At 38.6% G+C, this 22,829-nt stretch overlaps 1 protein-coding gene across 4 annotated transcripts; it reads left to right on the top strand.

The window, feature by feature from the left end:
- Positions 1–123: 123 nt before the first annotated feature.
- Positions 124–22,501, top strand: usp19 (ubiquitin specific peptidase 19). 4 transcript variants are annotated; one of them, XM_039651814.2, is made up of 26 exons: positions 124–264; positions 1,304–1,633; positions 4,299–4,430; positions 6,261–6,397; positions 7,338–7,841; positions 7,940–8,243; positions 8,364–8,520; positions 8,600–8,671; positions 8,761–8,876; positions 10,473–10,696; positions 10,814–11,006; positions 11,097–11,230; positions 11,340–11,498; positions 11,668–11,778; positions 12,032–12,142; positions 12,280–12,381; positions 13,226–13,366; positions 13,470–13,588; positions 13,703–13,846; positions 14,980–15,311; positions 15,390–15,506; positions 15,584–15,800; positions 15,988–16,140; positions 16,567–16,733; positions 16,816–16,991; positions 22,085–22,501. In XM_039651814.2, the coding sequence occupies exons 2-26, from the start codon at positions 1,468–1,470 to the stop codon at positions 22,223–22,225; spliced, it is 4,329 nt and encodes a 1,442-aa protein (XP_039507748.2). In that variant the 5' UTR covers positions 124–264; positions 1,304–1,467; the 3' UTR covers positions 22,226–22,501. The 4 variants fall into 4 exon arrangements, with proteins under 4 accessions (XP_039507748.2, XP_039507749.2, XP_039507747.2 ...); XM_039651815.2 differs by having other exon boundaries at positions 10,479–10,696; positions 22,085–22,286; XM_039651813.2 differs by lacking the exon at positions 22,085–22,501 and adding an exon at positions 19,436–19,958 and having other exon boundaries at positions 10,479–10,696.
- Positions 22,502–22,829: the final 328 nt, after the last annotated feature.

Here is a 22,829-nt window from a genome sequence, read left to right as displayed (position 1 = left end):
CAACGTCTCTGCGTTTTTGTTTGTATTTACATCAGCTTGCTTTCTGTTTTAACACCACAAAATGGGTCCTGGTTAGGATTATGGATCTGGAAATAAAGAAGCATTGAGTTTGCAGGGGCGAGCTGATGCGGCTCAGTGGAGATCGGCGGCCCGCAGCCGTGTTCGAAGCCTGGTGCTGAATTAAGTTAGAGTCGCTGCGGCTCCGCTAACGAAAGAAAGGACAAGCCGTTGCGTCTCATCAGATCAGAACAGCGACGAAACAAAGTAAGATTTCAACTAAACAACTGCTGTCATTTCAAAATATCGTAAAATTCCCTCACTTCTCTTGCTGGTATGCACACTTTTGACTATACCGCACAACCTGACGTAGCGGGTGAAGTGTTCAGGCTCAGTAGAAGCTAAGCGCGTGATTAGCGGTGCAGTCGCGGCGCAGCGCGAGAGGCCTCGCGTCTCGGTTCCCTTTAACCGACATTTAGCTCGCTCTCCACACAACTCGGCTAACCGGCATCTCCAACAACCAAACAACACTGATAAAATATTTCACACTTCTTAGAAATGATATTGAGCAGCATTAGAACAAGGTTAACGTTAAGTGACAGTTTGTTGGTGAAATGTTTTGATATAAAGAGAACTTGAGTGTTGAATATAGTCGAACAGGCTAAGCTAGCGGCATTAGCTAGCATTATGGTGGTTTAAGCAGCTTGTGTTTCCACGAAAATCGTTTTCTCGCATGACAAATGAAATGGAAAACAAAAGGGATTATAGAAATGACTGAAGTCAAAAATATCTTCTCTTTCACAAAATTCGCCATATTGGGATAATGACATCGAAGTGTAAGTACAATGACAGTAACCGGTGTTTTGTGGCTTGACGTTTTCTAATAAACTCACTAATCAGTGTTCACTAATCAAAAAGGTTTAGCTATATGAACATTTGAGTGTCCGAGCACATAGTTTTTTTGTTTGTTTTTTATAAATAAGAGGTGCGTTTTCATTTTTAAAGAAATTCGAATTAATAAACATGACCGTAACGTTACTAGAATAAACAAAACACCCTTTGTTTAACATATTCAACAAATACGAAAAGAGAAGATCAGATCAAACTTATGTAGAAATTGTCTTCCATTTGGGGCATTTGCAGTTGATAAAAAGTTTGAAAAAAAGGTTGCAGTTGATATTGTAAAAATGCTTCATGTCCTAATTAATTATATGAGATCGTGGCTTAAGAATCACAATAATATCTTGGTTGATTCCCACCCCTACCACCTAACCCTTACATGCATGGCTGTTGTTTTTGTTTGCAGTCTCCCTCTGATTCTCTTCTGGGAGTGCTCACACTTGAAACGCCGCCAAGATAGCTGGACCAAGCAGGAAACGGCCCAGCTCAGATCCAGATCCCTGTGGAAGCAGCTCCGGCAGTGGGAGCGAGGTAGGAGACGGCCGACCCATTAGCGGCAAGTGGTTGAAGATGGCCAGCAGCAGTACAGGACCCAGTGAATCTGGCCGGAGGCGAGGTCAGAGAGGACCTGACGATGCGGTCAGCACCAGCAAGAAGAAGCAGAAGGACAGAGTCAACCAGGAGAGCAAGGAGGCCAAGCGGGCAGCTTCAGCCAACAGCACAGACACTAGGAAAGGTGAGGAGCGGATATGGTTTGTAAACACTCAAATTAGGTCTGAATTTCTTTATCTCACTCAGGTCCTTTTCCTCAATTCATTTTATCATATTCATCTGTCCTTTCGCTTGGTGGTGTTCTGCCTGGAGCTCAAGCCATTGGTTGGGACCTAGACAGATATTTGAATCATATGCTTGGGCAAGAATATAATGTGGGAAAATTGTTTTACTGCAGTGGTATCTAATGTAACATGAGCCGATAGAAAGCGTCTGTGGTGCAGTGTCCTTTTGACTGTTCTAAAATGCAGTCTGGCCCGTAGCTAGAGGTTAAAGTCATTAAAGATATAGTCCTTGTCCTGTTTTCATTTGCAGAGCTGGGATGATTCCCATCTGTTGACATAGTGTGGTAAACGGGGAACTGGGAAAGATAACAGACATTAACTCTGTTAAACGTACTGAACTTACATAATTGTTCTGCTATGGTAGTCCCTATTGATTTAGCTATGCCACTACTTCTATAGCTAGCCTATTTAATTGGTTGTTGTTGTGTGGCATTAGAAGCATGGTATTGTGAATCCAGTTTCATTTAGGCTAACATTTCTATTAATCATCGTATGGTAATTATCTTTGAACAAAACAAAGTGATAGTGAAAGTTAAACTACAACAATAAGGGTATTTCGAATGCCGTGATCTCAGTTGTTTTCACAGGTATGATTTCACATTGCTGACAGCTGTTTAAATGAGCCTTATTTTCCCTGTTGGATGATTATGAAAGTCCATATGTGATCATTTGTTTGGTTAGTGATGGCTTTTCAATCATAAAAGTTATCATATCCTTGGCATTCATGGTGAATCTTAATCTTAAAGTATATGGCGGCAGCTTCTTAGACTTTGTTTAATATACTTCAGTTGACCAGACAAGAGATATATCGATTTTGCTTTATTACCTTTACAGATTGTTTTTGTTTAGCTTGCAGATAACTGTAATGCAGAACTATTGTTTTATTTCTACTTTGACCATAAGTGAATTAGTACTGTTTAAATTGTAACCTAAATAGTCATGCTTTTCGTAGTTGTTTTGCGCTAATTATTAAGCTGCACAATTATGGGAAATTTATTTATTTTTTCTTTATCTCACAATTCTGACCATTTTCTCTCACAATTGCAAGTTTGTATTCCACAATTTTGAGAAAGTCGACTGACAGTTCTGACATTTTTCTTGAAAATTCTCACATTTCTGACTTAAAACAAAAATCTGAATTACGGATTATAAACTTGCAATTGTGAGAGAAAATAGTAATTGCAAGAAAAAAAGTAAATTGTAAGCTAAAATTCTCTATTACCTTTTTTATTTTTTATTCAGTGGCGAAAACAAGGTTCCATGCATTTCTAACTTGAGAATTAATGTCTGATATTTAATAATACTTGACTTGTTGGCATTTTGTTGACACACATCAGTTTTTTTAAAATGCATGTTCGTGATCTTGAATGTTTTATCCATGGATACGATTCTAATCTTTTGACCTTGTAACTTAAAGTATCACAACTTGCCTAAGGTGGCATATGCCAGACTTCTTCAATCATTTAATTTACATAAAACCTGCCTCTTTCTTACAATCCGCAAGATTGTTTTCAGATCTGCCTCCATCCAAACAACAACCGATAGATTGAAAAAAATCCCCCGCCCTACTTTTTTTTATTTTTTATTTTTTATATATATATATATATATATATATATATATATATATAACCGGTTCACTCGTATGTTCTTCACAATACAGAATCAAAACATTCACACTTGCATCTACTGGTAGAGTTTTCAGTTCACGATTGTCATTGATCATTGAGACACGTGACTACAGGTTTGACTAACGTACTTTAGCTTTTTTTTTTGTCTCAAGCGTGGCAGCCTGTGCCCTGTCTGCTGAGTGTTTTGCCTCTGCTGTACTGAGTGCTGAAGTGTTGTAATCCAAGCCTGTGAGTCTCTGCTTCAGTAAAGAAGTGCTTTGTCAAGGTCACTCAGTGGAGTGACTCTGCCTGGCACATGCATGAGAAGACTTCACTCCTCCCTCAATGGCCTCTCTACATGCATTCGATACGGGTGCACCATTGTCTTTCTCTTGTCGAAATGTCATGTTTCAGAGCACCATCCCTACACAAACAGCGGGACAGATGATTCCTGTCATGTAAGGGTGGGATATTGGCAGAGGGGAGATGACATCACGTGGAAAAGAAACCCGGGTGTGGGGCGTTGCAGCGTCTTCATGACCTTTTAGATCTGTCACAGTGAGAGAGAGTAAAGGGACGGGACTAGCTGTCACTTGATCCTGAAGCCTGATCCTTAGCGATAAACACGCTCTCTTTCTCGCTCTTTCCTGCTCTCTCTGACCTGCTGGCTCACACGCACCTATGTTAAACTCAATAACTGTGCAGTTTGAAATCAAAGGGAGTTGGGCTTTCTGCTATGACTGGCTATCAGATTGTGTAGCGTTATCATGAAATCAGGTTTGATTTTTGTTTTTTAATTCATTTCAACTCATTGTTTTCTCTGTACATAAATGTTCTTGTGCTTTCCCTCTGCTAATGGAATAATACTTTTAATTACAGTCAGGGTTTTCTTCAGTGATATTAAGTAAAGTGTTTGTAATGGATCCAGCTTTACATGAATGTACATTTTTCTTTGTAGATTTGTTTCTGGACTGGAAGCAGAATGCATATGAGGTGATTGTGAGGCTAAACTGTGGAGATGCTGGACTGCTGAGAGTAGAAGATATCGATTCTGCTTTTTCCGATTCTGCCTGCCACATCCGCTTGCCGGGTAAGGACAGTATGTGTGCTTGTGGCCATCATATTTGGTCCATGTTTGTCTTTTTTGTTAGTGTGTGCTTGCCATTTGTTTGTGAGTGTAATGTATACTATTTTTCAGAAGTTTGGGTCAGTAAGATGTGTTTTTTTTTTTTTTTTTTTTTTCATTGAAGGAAATTGATACTTTTATTCAGCAAGGAGCATTACATTTATCAGAAGTGACATTTTTAATGCTACAAAAGATTTATTTTTCAAATAAATTAACTTTCCATTCAATTCAAATTTGTATAGCGCTTTTCACAATACATGTTGTTTCAAAGGAGCTCATTTCAGAAATGTACATAGAAAAAAAACTGTTAGTTAATCATATATTAATTTAGGGCATAGGGCATTGAGTCGTCTCTTCAAAGGCGTTTAGTCATCTCATCGCAGGTGTTGGGCATCTGTGTCTCTGTGAGAGGCTGGATACAAACTGGAGCTGACGAACGCTATTTACCGAACGATAACAGCAGAAAAGCAGATTGGAAATATTTAGCATAGCTACTTTTCAAAATATTAATACATTCGATCTGATTCAACAGTGGTATAAAAGATAAGCATTATGTGAATGCTTGGCTAAAGAGATGCGTCTTTAATCTAGTTTTAAGTTTCACAAAAGTAGTAAGCTTGAGCAGTAAGTAGAAAAGTAGTAAGCTTGAGTAGTAAGTAGAAACTTGATTTCACAATCAAGTTTCCACAAAAATAGTAAGCAGCACCATTGACATTGATAATAATAAGAAATGTTTCTTGAGCAGTAAATCAGCATATTAAGAATGATTTCTGAAGGATCATGTGACACTGAAGATTGTAGTAATGATGCTTTACATCACAGGAATAAATGTTATTTTAAAATATATTAAAGGTGCATTGCGCAAGTCTCTTCAGTTTTTGCAGAACTACACCTCCTCTGGCGACAAGCGAAACTGCAACCAGAGGTACACACTTATGTGTAAAGGGGAAAACGGGGGTAGTAGAAAACTTCGGTTTTTGTTTCCATCTATCTCCATGGGGTTTGGAATGAACTACAAGCTGGTCTCTTTGAAACCATCTTTTACTTTTGTCGAAAGTCCACTAAAGTTTTGTCGCTCGAGTTGTCTTCGCTGATACGGAGAATGGCGGCGAATACACCTGCCAGACACTAGCCAGGTGAGCGTGAATGCGCATGACGTCACGCCCAGTGTCAAATTCCGTCCTGAATCTATCTTATTTATTTTACTGTAAAGGATTATAGAGGCAAACGCAGTGATCAGAGAAGGGCTCATTCAGCCCATCAGGCATTTGTTTAGTTATGTATGGGTTAGAAAAACTGGTGCTTTTAATATGAAATGTTGCTCAATGCACCTTTATAATAGAAAACAGTTATTTTAAATTGTAATAATATTGCTCAAACCAGACGCGCTCAACTACCAAGATGTTTGTGGGTGCGAGTTATAAAACAGTAATCAAAATAAAGATGAAAAACCGCACTCTCTAGTTGAATCTCATAAATATTTATTTTCCATGTCCACACAGACACGTTTCGGCCTAAGCCATCATCAGTTTCGGCCTAAGCCATCTCACTCACCGATGATGGCTTAGGCCGAAACGCGTCTGTGTGGACATGGAAAATTAATATTTATGAGATTCAACTAGAGAGTGCGGTTTTTCAATTGTAATAATATTTCACAATATTACTGTTTTTATTGTATTTCTGGTCAAATAAATGAAAAGCCTAACAGACTTATTTCAAAGACATAAAAAAAATCCTACCAACTCCAAACTTTTGAACATTAGTGTATGTGCTGTAATGTTTGTGTGTTCTCAGATGGCCGTGAATGGAGCTGTCATCTCCACGAAGAGATTGAAGGCTCCTGCAGTAAATTGCTTTATAAGGAGAAAACAAATGTTCTGCAGCTTGTCATGCACAAGAAGATCCCCCTCAACACCTGGCCCACCTTCGCTGTAAGAACACCTGCTCACTCTTATTTGCTCTTTTTCTCTTGTTGACCATTAAAACATTTTTTTACACTTACCACTAATTTAACCTATTTTTTTTTTTTGTTGGGCAGAGATACAGTTTTTAAACATTTTTTTTACATTTTTAAAAACTAAACTTGACTAATCTAATGCAATTTCTTTATTAGTCTATTTACACGTCGCTTTTGAGGGTGTTTAAAAATGTCATTAATTAAATTTATGATTTAAAGGTTTTTGAAAAATTGTTGCAAACTAATTAATATCATTATTTAATAATAAATATTTAGTTCCAGGATATTAAAAAATAAATAAATGCGAATACACAAGATTTTATCGTTCCAACTACTGTAGTTTTAATGTTGCTGTGAGTGTTAATGAAACTCACTGAGCACTACACCAGTCTGGAGTCTCATGAGCTTTGAAGAATATGAGGAGAAGTGACAACAATGAAATAAGAAGACCAGGCCTGGGACATTTAAGTTGTTGTTTTGTATGGGTAGCAGTCGGCTATGAAGCAACTGCCGTTTACTTTCCCATCACATCTTCACTTTAACTCCGAAAAAATCTGAATCAGAATGAGCTTTATTTATGAGCAGCATTTAATGTGGCATTTTATTGTTTGATTCAGAAATTAATAGATAATATAAATGCACCTTAAGAGGGTTTCTTACTTTTAGACTAGTCGGTTACAAAACCTTAATTGAAATGTCAGATTAGTTGATGCGCACATTACTAATATAATTCTGATAGTATGATATGGGCTATATAAGTTATTAGAAAGTTTGAAAGTTATAGTTATTTCCTGTTGGTCTGAAAGAGCAATGTCAGAACTGTGTGGCCATGCACACATGAGCATTCATGAATTTTTTCCTAGTCCGAGATCCCTCAGACAAGTTTTATTTATTCATGTTCCCCCATTAAACAGAACAAGAAAAAGACTGAAGCGGTGAACATCCTTACAAAGAATGGCAGCAACCACCCGCAGTTAACCACAGGGCGGTCTGAAAAATCTGCCGAAACCAATGAAAAAATGCCCCCAGTGACTTCTGCTGAGCAAAAACGAGGTAAACCCGACCGAGGGTTGAAACGAGGGATGAAAGGCAAACAGGTGGAGCTCACTGAGAGCACAGACGTGAAGGCTGCAGAGATTAAATCAAGCGATAAAGCAGACCCGATTAATGAGCCCAGCGCAAAGCGCACCACACGACCCTCTAGAAACACAAAGGAGCCCCCTCTAGCTCCCTGCTCCTCGAAGGAGTCTCAATCCAAACAAGCAGTCAATGGCAAGACACACTCATCAGCAGTAAGCAGTGGTGCCTCGTCATCTAGCAATGCAAAAGACAACAGGGCTCAGATACAGGTCAAAGGTCAAGCATGCCAGGCATCGCAGGGAGAAAAAGTGGACAGGAGGTCAAAAAGCAATGCTCAGGTGAGACTTCACTCAAAAATGAAAATAGTCAGCAGGAAACAGAATGGTGGAAAGAGTCTCTCACATCCTGGGGTGCCTTTTTATGGTGTTGTTTACAGGTTGAAGCGGATGATAGCAAGATTGCGTCCTCTGTGCGTGAGCCGAAGGTGACACAGCAGGAGAGTTGTTCTTCTCCCGTGCAAACAAGCTCTGAAAAAATAGCATCAGATCAGACTGAGGAAAAGAAGCCACAGGCTGATACCCAGATCCCTAAAATGCTTCCAACTCATGATTCAGGGTCTGGGGGGCCTGTTTCAACATCCTCAAAGAGAGAAGAGTCTCCTCAGAAGAGCTGCTCAGAGGAGAAGAGGGACAAGTCCAAGGAGGAGCCATGTGGAGGGAACCATGAGGAGGATACAGGAGGTCAGTTAAGAACATTTGTAATATATACTGTGACGTAATTTTTCAACAACATAAAAAAAATCTTACTGGCCCAAAACCTTAGAACTTTTATTTTCTCTCTCATGACTGATTTGTTCTAAGGTCCGGAGCCGATGGTGAACTTGAAGTTGGTGAAGAATGACTCGTATGAGAAAGGAACAGACCTGATGGTCGTTAACGTCTACTTGAAAGAAATTTGCCGGCAGACCTCCAGGGTGCTGTTCAGGGAACAAGACTTTACTCTTATCTTCCAGACCAGGTAAGAGATTCATCCACAGACATGAGTTTCCTCATGAGTAACTCTTTAAGTTTCCATTCATTTTTTAAACTGTCCACAGTGATCCCAACTTTTTGCGCCTTCATCCGGATTGCGGACCAAACACCGTCTTTAAATGGCAGGTTAAACTCAGGTAAGATTGTCTAATGGTCATCCTAATCTTCGTCGATCCACTACTAGCCAAGAGTGCATTTCTGAGGGTTTCATCTGCTGATGTTTCAGGAATCTAATCCAGCCAGATCAGTCCAGCTATGCCTTTACTCCGTCCCGAATCGACATCACCCTGAAGAAAAGACACAGTCAGCGCTGGGGGGGTCTGGAGGCCCCTGCCACACAAGGTCTGCTGCCTGGATTCTCTTTGCTTCTGAACTCTCTTTTACAAACTAATGCACATGAATTTATCTACATTTCATGATTTCTTGCATCTCCAAAGCGATCGCTGCCTGAACAGTGTTTCCATGACTAAAGACCTGTTCTAAAAATCGTTCTTAATATTAAAAAATAGCAGTTCACACCACAGCTATAACGATATAGAGAAACGATCACTTTCTGGACTGTTGTTTTCCCAGCTCTTGTACGATAAATCACTGACAGCCAATCAGAAACCATTCTAATTTAAGTGCTCACGCATTTAAAATGGCAGACAACATTGCGGAAGTTAATCTCAGAGGTCCAGAAAAATCCACCACTGTTTGACAAGTCAAGCCCCTTTTCAAGAAAATGGATATGGAAAACAATCGTTCATACCCTCTGAATAAACGGTGAGAAGTATTACCTCAAGTATCCAGTGCTTGTTTCAACAACATCTTGTCTTGCTTCCTTTGAAGTTGCGGTGAAAAAGACGAGGTGTTGTTTTTATTCCAATATATTTACTGAATACGTCAGCTAAATTCTGATTATTAGATCGATTACACATTAGCATGATGAGGACTGACTTGTGACTTGCTCTGATATGTGTAATAGGGAGCACACATTATTATTACTGTGGAAAAGCTGGACTGTTTTTGTTTATATGCTGAAATGAGTGAACCAGTCAAGAAAAGGAATGTGACTACAGGGAGTGATCTAGTAACTTGATACGAGCGTGAGACTGGGTCAAGCCAAATGTGCCAGTGTGTTCTTGACTTCTTGTCTTTATGCCAGACTCCTGACCCACACTGCTCTACATATCCTAGTCTCAAATTTAACTACCACTTCAATTTTGCTGTTTACTAGGGCTTTGCCAGTCCAAATATAATAAATAAACAATTAAAAAAATAATATATATATATATATATACACACACATTGTTATAATGAAATTTGAAATTTAATTGCATCATAAGGTGGTTTCCAAATACCCAGTCTAACCTTTTACAAATTTAAGTTATAATTTTTCAGTTGCGGTTATGTTATAACAATATATACACTACCGTTTGAGACCCCACCCCTTTTCAGCGCTCCACTCGTTGTCTTTTATCTTCCAGTCTGTATTTTCACTGTGATCGTGCCTATTTATGAATGAACGGCTCGTTTTAAAATCTACCTATCTTATAAATCTACCTACTTATAATCTACGGTCTACTTACATTTTTTAAGACATCTGCTTTAAACATTACAATCCTCATGATAACTTTCATTAACTTATAATTTAATTAAGTAAATCCACTTCAAAAGCGAATTACTCCTGGACAGCAATGCCATAGAGATATACAGAGCGACCACAAAAACAGAAGTTCAAAGACAATATTCTAAAGATGGCGGCGCCCTTGTTTCTCTGGTGCATAGGGTCTATAAGAATCCTGAAAAAAATGCATCATAGTTTCCACAATAATATTAAGCAGTACAACTGTTTTTAACATTGATATTTATAAGAAATTATTGAAGATTGAAGCTATGACTTTTAAATGCTAACCATAAGCTCGTTTGTCTATTGTCTGTTGTCTGTTGTTTAAGGTGCAGTGGGGGGCGCCAAGGTTGCTGTGCCCTCCAGCCCTTCCACACTTGAGAAGAGTCAGCCAGGTAGCAGCCAGCATGCACTTCCTGCTAAAGAAGAACCACGTGTGGGAGAGGAGAAAGCCAAACCCCCTCGAGCCCCAGAGGACTCCGGCCTGGATGCGGTGGCCCCTCGCTCAGTCCAAGAACAAATGTCCCTAAAACAGGAACCAACTGTTGCAACGGTACTATAGCCGACAATAAGGAATGTGTCATCATGTTCATGTCACATATGATAATCTAGTGGGCCATAACTGCTCTCAAGCCTGTTAGATATGACTTGTCTTTTCGTCTGTCCACAGCCCAAGCCCACCTGCATGGTGCAGCCTATGACTCACACTCCTCCTGCAGGCAGTGAGAGAGCTGAAGAAGTGGAGGAGAAGAAAGTGTGTCTCCCTGGCTTCACTGGACTGGTCAATCTGGGAAACACTTGCTTTATGAACAGTGTGATCCAGTCCCTCTCCAACACACGGGAGCTCAGGGATTATTTCCACGGTCAGTGGTATTTTCATTGATGAGAATTGATACTTTTCATATGGTTGTATATCTTACCCAGCTATGTATTTTTGTGGTGTTTGTTTTCAGATAGGGGGTTTGAGTCGGAGATTAACTGTAATAACCCATTGGGCACGGGTGGACGACTTGCCATTGGCTTTGCTGTTCTACTTCGAGCGTTGTGGAAGGGCACTCATCATGCATTTCAACCCTCCAAATTAAAGGTATCCGTGCAGAACCAAATGGTCCTGTTGTACCAGATCTTGTAGTTTTCCATATGTGATTGTTTAAAAAACCCATAATGACCGGGTGTTGTTTCATTCCTTTTCATAGGCTATAGTTGCCAGTAAGGCAAGTCAGTTTACAGGCTATGCGCAGCACGATGCTCAGGAGTTTATGGCTTTCTTGCTGGATGGGCTGCATGAGGACCTGAACCGCATTCAAGACAAACCATATACAGAAACCGTTGACTCAGACGGCCGTCAGGATGAAGTGAGTTCTTGATTTTTGAAGTTTTACAATTCAAGTTTCACGTTTTAAATCAAGTTTTACAATTGACAAATGTAAGCGTTCTCATTAGTTGTATCAAGCTTTAGTCTCTGCACTTTATCAAGTATGGTTACAAATGTGCTAAACGGTGTTCTTGTTTATTGTTTGCCAGGTTGTTGCAGAAGAGGCATGGCAGAGGCATAAAATGAGGAACGATTCATTCATTGTTGACCTCTTTCAGGGCCAGTACAAGTCAAAGCTGGTGTGTCCAATGTGTTCTAAGGTAATGCATCAAGAGCAAAACAAGACCTATGATTAGGGTGACTAGATTTCTCGTGGTGGAATAGGGAGAGGATGGACTCGATATTTAAACTGGTCTAAATTGAGTCAAAGTGGTCCCCAGTTTAGAGCTTCTTTGTGTGTATGGAAATGTTTATTACTTTTGATGATGTTGGGCAGATGATGTCCAGTATCTGTTAGCAGTATGGTTGTGGGAGTTTACTCATTTGTTCTATCTTTATTTCTTCTATTTTTAGGTTTCCATAACCTTTGACCCCTTCCTGTACTTGCCTGTCCCTCTACCTCAGAAGCAGAAGGTGCTGACTGTTTTCTATTTCGCTAAAGAGCCTCACAAGAAACCAGTCAAGGTAAAAACAGCATCAAAATCTGAAGTTCCTTAGCAAGCCTGAGCAGGGTTTTACCTGTTCATTTTTATTTAGATGGGCAGTCTCGTTTTATTGATATTTGATATAAAACATTTCCCCTTTGCCAACCATTTGTTTAGTTTTTGGTCAGTGTGAGTAAAGAGAACTCGAGCACGACTGAAGTTCTGGATTCAATATCTCGCAGTGTGAGGACCAAACCAGAGAATCTGAGGCTGGCAGAGGTATGATGATTTCTCATCTGAACCCTTCATCTGCTCTTGTTTGATCCATGTTTTTTGTCAAATTATCTAGAGGCAAACATTTTTTTTACTATTTAATGCCCCAGAAAGTTGTCACACATTAATTTAAACACGAGCAATATAAATAAACAGTTATTTAATTACTAAATTACTTATGCATGTTGTTTCTGTTCTAAAATATTTAGAAGGTTGATTTGGAAAATATGCTGGTGTGTATGGCTGCTCTATTATGGTCAAAATCCTAATTATAATTTTCCTACAGTAGATGTAATGTGTTGTAGAGCTCTGCCACATTCTAATGAAAACTCCAAAACTAAATAATTGTCTTTACTTAAATATTTCTATTTTTTTTCTTTTGATCGATTATATTTCTATGTGAAAATAATAAGAGAACACCAGATTTTTAAATCAACAGTCCAAAAGAGGGCGCCATGATACAATGTTAATTATTAAAAAAAACAAAAAACAATTAAGTTTAAAAAATCAAAAGATTTCATCTTGGCTCTCAGGTCAATTCCATTGAATTCATGCTTGAGGAATGCTGAAGGAAATCCTTGACATTATTGATCGATTGGATTGTTTGAAATTTGAACTGTTCTTTTCTTCTCCAAAAAACATTACTACCGTACATTGTTAATATCTTGCTTGTCTTCTTTGTCCACAGTAACTTTGCAAAACAGAATATGCCACAATATTAGTTTCATCTTGATTGTCTTGTTTTTATAATCGGTGGAAGCCAGAATCGTAATGAAAGTTCTATTTAATTACGACTTGTGATATTCCTACATTTTGTACGTCATTTATAAGCCTCTATATTTTCTCTCAGGTGGTGAAGGGTAGATTCCACAGAATCTTTTCATCATCTCAATCTTTAGATACGGTCTCGTCCAGTGACCTGCTCTTCTGCTTTGAGATGTTGTCTAAAGATCTCGCCAAAGAGAGGGTGGTGCTGCTGAAAGTCCATCAGGTACACCATTTCCATCACTCATTTTTTCTTAGGTTTTGTGGGTTTGTGTCAGCATTGTTGAAGTGATTTCATGTAATGTTTGTGTCTTGGTATTAATCTTCAGAGACCTCAGGTTCCTAGTATACCAATCACAAAGTGTGCTGGCTGCCTGAAGCCTCCTGCCTCTGACGATGAGAAGCTTAAGCGCTGTACTCGCTGTTACCGTGTTGGCTACTGCAATCAGTGAGTTTGCATCTGTTGATTAGAAGCATCTGTTGTTGGCTCTGAGATCATGCTTAGGATTTAGAGACTGTGTATTGGCTTAGTTGGTGGTAAGTTTCTTTCCTCTGATTACAGGGCCTGCCAGAAAAACCACTGGCTTAATCACAAAACCATGTGCCGGCCCAATGTGGAGAGTATTGGACTGCCGTTTTTAATAACTGTGCCTGAGTCTAGGCTGACCTACACCCGCCTCACACAGCTTCTGGAAGGCTACTCTAGGTATAATTACACTAGATTGTTGACTCATTTGTGTATTTTGGTTAGTGGGTCAGCTTTAGAAGTAAGGGGAAGTTTACACGACAGCAATTTTCAAGTTAAAACAGCTAACCTTTTATTCATTTTGGCCCTTCATTTACACCACAGTGGCAATCTGGAGCCCTGGCAATGCAATTTTTGAAAACGATAGCGTCATCGCCTCCATGTAAACTACAAAAATACAAATTTGTGAAATTTATGACGTTACACTCATGTATATTATGTGTTCAGTCTACAGGCACACAAACAAATTACAAATTGACATCGCCACCTTTTGGCCTGGCAGCATATTAGTGTTTTTAATCTTTTTTCGCTGTGTACGTGAAAAAATGCAAAGTAAAAGCTTTTCCATCGTTGTCGTGTAAACGCACCCTAAGTGCAATCATAGCATTTTAGTTTTTTTATATTGTTTTTTTTTAATAGTATTTATATTTTGTTTTGTGTGAACATTTATTGTATGTTTATTTATTGATATCATGTATTTATAAATTATTTATTTGTCTGTATATTTAATAGCATTTATATTTATTATAAATATATGCTTTATATTTTTGATAGCATTTTTGTGATCATTTTGTATTTGTATTCATTAGGTTAGCAATTATTGATGTAATTAATATATATATATATTATTTGTCTATTTTATAGCATTTTATTTATTTTCATAGCATTTTTTATATTTTTAGTTTTATATAATTTATACATTTTTATTTACTTATTTTCTAAAATGAAGAATATGTTTATTATTTGGTATATTTTTTACATACTTAATATGTCTAGTTGTAGAATTTATTGGTGACTTTTATAAATGTATTTGTCTGATTATTTTTTATAGTTTATATCAGTTTTATATCTTGTATACTAATTTTTATGAAAATAATTTTACTATGTTAAATTTGTGATAACAGTTTGTAGGATTTTTTTAATTTGTCTATTTATAGCATTTACTTATAAATCATTAAATTTAATTATTATTTTTAATAAAATAATTCATTTTATGAAAAGCATTTTGATGCGTACTTTTAGCAAATAGATTGGAGTAAAAGAAAAAAACTAGGAACCAGCAGCATGGTGTAACCGTTCATTTCTATGTGCAGGTACTCTGTCAATGTCTTCCAGCCTCCTTTCCAGTCCGGTAGGACGTCCCCAGAGGCCAGCCTGTCCCGCGTTGACCTGACCTCCACGGCGAGTAGTGCCTCAGAGTTTAAACAGAAGGAGGAAGAGCCGACAGGAGAAGCAGAAAACCTAGTGGAGCAGGGTGATTCTGTCACAGCCCCGCACACAGAGACCGTGTCTACTCTCATCACAGCAGATGGGGACACCCTCTCCACACGCACCACTGACTCGGGATACTGTGAGCTTGCCACCAGCTCCAAAGATTCTTTGGTGGAGAAAGAAACATCATGTGAAAAGGCTATTAAACCGGAAGGTATGTTGCTCTAAAGATCTTTTCTGAAGTCTTTGTTTGTTGTGGAGGAACAGTCCATCATTGTATGTTCATTGGTAGCTATAGTGACTGGGTATCAGCAGCCTTCAGCAGAGTCTGGAAGTGGAAGTGCGTCTCAATTCTACATCAGCATTCTGGAAGCAAACCAAAAGGAGGACAAAAAACTTGAGGACAAAGGTTAGTCAGAGGTTTTTGGATGGATGTGTTTTTTTTTTTAAATGCTGGTGTTTTCATCATCTTGGTGCCACCTACAGGTGATGTGGTACTGGAGCTGCCTGATGACTGCACGCTGGAGCTGGTGTGGAAGAACAATGAGCGGCTGAAGGAATATGTACTGGTGCGCTCTAAAGAGTTGGAGTTTGATGAAGACCCAGGCTCTGCTACGGAAACATCCAGGGCAGGACACTTCACTTTAGAGCAGTGCCTAAATCTCTTTACCAAACCTGAGGTGCTGGCACCTGAAGAGGCATGGTACGGACACACACGTCAATTTCAAACTCTTGAAGCATGAAGTACAGTTAACAAGACGTTTATTGTGCCCCATTATGCTTTTTGGATTTGATTCTGAACTGCCGAAATGAGTCGTCAGCAATTCCAGTCTCACTTTCTGTTACAAACCTACATAGGCCCATTTAAATCTTCTTTTGTTGTGGTTCAGGTACTGTCCTAAGTGTCAGCAACACAGGGAGGCCTCTAAACAGTTGCTGCTTTGGCGCCTTCCCAACGTGCTCATCATCCAGCTTAAGCGCTTCTCATTTAGGAGCTTCATATGGAGGGACAAGATTAATGATATGGTCGATTTCCCTGTCAGGTACACTCAAAGTCTCAGATATTCACTTGCACAGGGGTTCAAAAGTTTTGAGTCTGTGAGATTTAAAAAAAAAAATGTTGTTAGTCTTGAATGCTCACCCATGCAACATTAATTTGATACAAAATACAGTAAAAAAGTAATAGTGAAATATTAAAATGTATTTATATATTTAAAATAACCTTTTTAAAATGTATCTTTTTTATGAAATTTGCTGTACAAATATATTGAAATATGTTATGAATGGTTGAAACAAGTTAATACAAATTAATGATTTTAAAATGCAAAGAAGTTTATTAATACTAGTTGTTAGAAATGAATCCTGATAGTTTAGGTGAAGTTTAAGGGTGGTATTAACTGTCATTTAGCTGAATAGTTTTGGATTGGCAATATATTAGATGTTTCACCAAGATTTTTCATTTCTATCAGAAACTTGGACTTGAGTAAGTTCTGTATCGGTCATAAGGGTGACATCCAGCAGCCCCCTATCTATGACCTCTACGCTGTGATTAACCATTATGGTGGAATGATTGGAGGACACTACACGGCCTACGCTCGTCTTCCCAGTGACAAGAACAGCCAGCGCAGCGACGTTGGTATGTGTGAGCTCTTCTAGCTCAATAACATTTCACCATCTGTGATGTGAAACATCTCACTGTATGTCTTTTACTGTGTCAGGTTGGCGTTTGTTTGATGACAGCACAGTGACGACGGTGGAAGAGAGTCAGGTGGTGACACGTTACGCCTATGTGCTGTTCTACCGCCGCAGGAACTCTCCAGTGGAGAGGCCGTCTCACCTGCTGGGGCCCCTTGGTGCTGAATCCTCTGCTGCAACTGGTGGTGCTGCCAGTCAGGTGAGCTCAGCACCTTCTCATGTCACCACAGCCCAATGGAAAAACATGTAATCCTTGTAGACCGGCTATATAATTGTTCATTAAAGATGCAGGGGATTGGGTAATGTTCCTTGTGGATTCTCAACATTTAAAAAAAAGGCTATCTCTCCATTGGTCTTTTTTTTTTATGAGGTGTCTCTCAAAAATTTCCAGACAGCATGAGGGGCCGTATTCACAAAACATATTATCTTATTACTAAGAGTTCTCCTAAATGGAAAAGTGAATTAATTAATTAGTTAAGAGTTTTCTCTTAAAACCTATTCACAAAGCTGCTGACCAAGAGAAGTTCTAAAGGTATAGTTCACCCAAAAATTTAAATTAGCCCATGCTTTACTCACCCTAAAGCCATCTTAGGTGTATATGACGAATACAATCGAAGTTATATAAATAAATATCCTGGCTCTTCCAAGCTTTATAATGAGAGTGAATGAGAGTTTTTAGAAGTCCATCAAACCACATCCATCCCTGATAAAAGTGCTCCACACGGCTCTGGGAGGGGTAATAGGCCTTCTGAAGTGAAGCGATGCGTTCGTGTAAGAAAAATATATATATTTAGAACTTTATCGACTAAATTAACTTCCAGCAGAAGGCCGTACACAAGTCGACTCGCTCCAAAAGAGTAACTTGACGATGTAGGAGTAGAGTAAGCTTTGACACCTCTCACGGTTCAAACAAACAGGGCTGGGCAACCACGTTCGTCATTACGTTGTGTCAAGTTCAAGGGTTAGTCTTTCGCCGTAAATTGATGTGTATGGCCGTTTGCCAGAAAAGCACGTCTATCTAATCAGTTCGAGAGAAGGGATATATACACAGCCGAGACTCACCTAGTTATCTCAACAGTTTTCTGCAACCCCGTTCCTCACTCTCGCCTGAGGATACGGGGGAGAACTCTGGGTTTGGGCTAAATTCTTAGCTTGGAGCCCTCGATCCCCTTGGACAGCACGCCAAAAACGCTTATTATATATTTTTTTACTCCATTCGATTTGTAAGTGTGAACTTGGGGAACGCACTGCCATAGGTAATCAGACCATATATATACATTAAAGATTTTATTTTTGCCATTTTATTGTATATTAAAATCTATAAATCAAAATATGTATTGCATTTATGAAAAAAAAGGTTCAGCACCCAAGCCTCTATCGCTCTATCACCTCAATGATGTACAGTGTCTTTGGCGGATTGTCAGCGACAGCCATTAGGATTGTTTGTGATTTAGGAGTTCCATTGACTACTAACGTTTCACAGATTTAGGAGATAGTTTTTTCGCTGAAATGATTTGTAAAATACTATTAGAGCAAAAATTTAGGAGTCTTAAAATTAGGACTGACACTCCCATTATTTTTAAGAGTTTCTCCTATATTGGCAAGTCAAGAGCTACTTTTAGCCATAAGATGTTTTGTGAATATGGCCCCTGATGATTATAATTTAATTAGGAGTTACATGAGGGATTGTACTCCAGAACATCTGAGAGAAAATAATCATCTTGTGATATCTTCAGTGGAAAAGCACGGAACTTAGCAGTGCCGTGCCATGCGGTGAAAAAGCGCCGTAATAGATTAATCATAAAGCGTGACTCATTAAATGAGTCGATTTTGGCGCATTGTGTTAGGATCTCATGACTTCTTTTTTATGTTTTTTATTTTTTCATAATTTTAGTGCATTTCAAAAAGTAAAAATATTCAGCCATAAAATTTAAACTCGGGTTTCAGCAATGTGTAAACGTTCGGTCACATTAGTGAAATTTCATTGGCTAAAAAGGTCCAATGACAATAGTGCAGGGATGTATGAAGCACCGCTCACACAAGTCACTTTCAACCAAGCAGCTTTCTGTTGGTCAGCAGCACAGCAAATTTGCATAGGGAACTTCTTCAGCCTCAACGCACAGAAACTCCCAAACGCACAGATTCCTGTTGAAATGACTGGATTTCGCCTGTGAAATTTCGCAGCGCAACAGTAAATTTGACCACACCATAACAAGACGTTTCTTCACATCTTTGCTCTCTGCTCAGTTGAACGCATGACTGACCGTCGCACAACTTTGAGGTTAATTTGGTAACATCAGGCTCATTATATGATTGATACTGAGGCACACTTGATCCAAGTTAGTCCATCCTTAAAGTTTGAACTGATCGTTTACGGGTGCATCTTGGGAAACATTTTGCCTTTAATTAAGTAGGTGCATCAGTTACAGGGTGTTTACCTTGATTTAAAGAAGCTGTGACTTGGAAAATTCTGCTTTTGGAATCTACTCTTGCATGCTAATCTGCTTATTCATCCACCTGAGTGTGTGAGCGGCCTAAGAAACTGGAGCCGTGAGCTCTCTGAAAGTGTGTTTGGTGTTCTACGGTGTAATGATGAGACAAGGCCCTTTCCCAGAAGCTGACACAGGTTTCCGCCAATCGCAGGCGTCTCTGATATGGCAGGAACTGGAGGAGGATGAGGAGGGGCAGCGACAGGCCTCTTTCCGGAGCCTGTTTCGCCCCGGGCTTCGTGGAAGAAGAGCCAGGACAAGGCTGGAGGAAGAAGAAGAAGGCAGGAGAGGGCATTCTCAGCGCAGAAGAGATGGCATCTCAGATTACTGTGACAGCGAACGCCTGAGATATTTCATCATGGGCACTGTGGCTGCAGTCCTAGCATTGCTGTTCAACCTCATCTATCCTTTGTTATACTGGTCCAACTGGGCTTGATTTACTACTCAATGCAGCTGCAGACCCTCAGTACAAAGATTTGCACTTAAAACTGATTGTACTGTAAGTCTTGACTCTTTTTGATGGCAACTTTAATGTTTTTTAGCTTGGGAGTCACACAGCCTGATATAGCCATGCCAGTCAGCATTTTTTTTGTCCCATTTCAGTTGTTTTACAGCATTGTACAGAATGTTTTAAAAAAAATACTCAGGAAAATACTAATAGCAGTTTAAAGATCTTTATTTACTGCCTCCTTTTTTTGCCAGACTTGAGATTTTGTTTTAGCTGTATGACTAACCAATAAATCAAAACTTTGATTACAAATATTAAAGGGATAATCCAAAAATGGAAAAAAAAAAAATGTTTACCCTCATGTCATTCCAAACCTGAATGAATTTTTTTTTTTTCCGAAAATATTTTTTAAGAATGTTTTGGTTCCCTTTGACTTCCATTGGGGTTTTTTGTCCATACAGTTGAAGTCAATGGGAACTGAAACTGACATTCTTCAAAATATGTGTCCCAACATCCAACATGTTTGGAACAACATGAAGGTGAATTATGAATTAATTTTCATTTTTGGATGAACTGACCTTTTAAGGAACAGTTCAGCATTCAAACATTCAAAATAACTTAATTGCCTTTATAAACGGCATAATGGTGGCATTTTTAAACTCTGACTTTAAAGTCAACATTAATTCAAAAAAATTTTCTCTAGTTACAGTTGTGGTCTATGGTTAGAGAATCGGACCTGAAGGTTGTGGGTTCGATTCTCAATACCGGCAGAACCTCTAATCGAATGCAAATGGATTCACACTGCTCACACTGCTCATGTGTGTGTACTACTCACTGCTCCTAATTTGTTTGCACTAACTTGGATGGGTTCAGTGCAGAGGACAAATTCCAAGTGTGGGTTACCAAGTATGGCTTTCACAGTACTTCACTCACTTACTTTATTTACTCTAATGCAATTTTCTGGTCTTATGTATGATCAGTGCATACTATTCTCCAGGAATTTTTTTTTATCTTAAAAAAAAACACAAATATATATATATATATATATATATATATATATATATATATATATAGTATCTCACAAAAGTGAGTACACCCCTCACATTTTAGCAAACATTTTAGTATATCTACTCAAGGGACAATACTATAGAAATGAAACTTGGATGTATTTTAGAGTAGTCATTGTGCTGCTTGTATAGCTGTATATATTTACTGTCCTCTGAAAATAACTTGACACAGTGAAGCAACACAAGTGAGTATAATAGCTGTACCTCGTTTAACCATGCAAAGCCACATGTCCTATTCATCATGTACATGTTTTTGTGAAACCCGATCCTGTCATGCATTGTTTCTTTTTCTTGTTTATTATGTCATCTAGAAGAAAAATGAGCCGTGTGAGTTATTTCTTGTTGATTTTAGGTTGGAGGAGTCTTGCTATCTTGCTATTTCATTTGCTGTCATGTTCATTTTGTTGCATTTTCTTTTTGTTAATTATTTTATTTATATTATTTACTCATTTTAACCACTAAATGAATTTCTTTTCTTCTTTTTTTTCACCAAAGTTTGTCAGTTGTCTGGCAAGGGTTAGGATGTTTTAGTAGGTTGACTGATTAGTGTTTTCAGAGTCAGCAAGACAGTTCAACTCAGTACTGTACTTCTGTACACAACTTGGGAAACCAGTGAGTTTTTCTGTACTTTGACCCATTGATTCAAAGCCTAGTTGCACATGTTGTACATTGAGATGGGATCCAGCTATTGTAAGATAAATAGTACTGTGGTTTGTGGATAAAGTGGCAGTTTCAACAGTCTCAGGGATGCTGATGGGCTATGATCATTCATGTAGCCATCCTCACTACAAAGCCTAAAGACATTTTGGCGTCTGTGAATGCCTCAGCCCTGGACATCATGACCCAAAACAATACCATTAGATGATATCGTACCTCATTCAAGGTCATTTATGTCATCATGGGCATTCCTGTTTGAAATGTTACTGGTTTTAATTTTAGAGATACATCTTTGATAAATGGCACAGGACTGCATTGTACATAATTTATGTATGTAATAATCATATTTAAGCAGTAATTGAATGTCTGGGTAAGTGATTTAAATATAATCTTAAAATGACAAAATGTTGGTGTTATTTATGATGCTGCACAAAATATCCCAGCAATAATTGAGACCACTCTAAATGCTGCTCAATTGTTATAGTGCCTGTACTACGCTCTTCACCACCAATAAATAATTCTAAGTGACCTGGTCTTGATATCACTGATCTTCTTGAATTAGCGGTTGGCGTTTATGTACTCCGTTCAAACGATGCCTAAAGTTTCTCTATAACGGTGATTTATTTTACAGGCTTCTAGCCAGACACTGTTTGGGACAGACCTGGACCCAGACGGACCCCCTCAGTTGAGCACGGAAGTGACCTCTGAGATGTATGCACACTCTGGAGAATGTGCCGCCCCGTCCTACAGCAGCATGGAAGAGGTGGATTAAAACTTGACCCAGTCAGTGAGACTTGCTTCCTCAAAAATAAATAAATAGACTTTAATTCTCACAAGTGGATCTAGCATGGCGCAGGTGCTCAATTAATTTTTTTTTTTTTTTACATTAGCAATGTGGAGTAAAAAAATGCTGGGTGTACATTTCCAACACACACTGTTTGGAAATGCCCGGTTAAATGGCCTGAATGTTCAGAATAACACAGTATCCTGATGCTTAAAATAAAGACTAATCCTCAAACACTTTGGAAGGTGGACACATTTAAATACAGGTCAGAGGAATCGCACAGATATGTAAGGTTTTTGTTTGTTTTATGTACATGTACACATTTTAACACCTAGAAATTATACCATTCACAATGTCCTATGATGGGTTTCTAATATAATGTTTATCTTGCTTGGATTTACACGAGGTGTTACTTTGAAAACCCATCTATGAGTGAGATCAACATGGTTTGTTTGGATGCACAGATAAGTTTTTCTTTTCCTCACTGAAGTGTTGCCTGGACTGATTTGTTTCTCTGTAAAGAGTCTGGAAGTGTTGTGCAAAACTATTACAGGTGTTGTAGGTGAAGTTTTAAGTGTGGACCAGGACGAGG

The sequence above is a fragment of the Pimephales promelas genome, chromosome 20 (assembly GCF_988280905.1).
Source record: "Pimephales promelas chromosome 20, fPimPro1.hap1.1, whole genome shotgun sequence".
Lineage (NCBI taxonomy): Eukaryota > Metazoa > Chordata > Actinopteri > Cypriniformes > Leuciscidae > Pimephales > Pimephales promelas.
The sequence above is the reverse complement of the archived record's forward strand: the minus strand, read 5'-3'. Positions and strand labels throughout refer to the sequence as shown.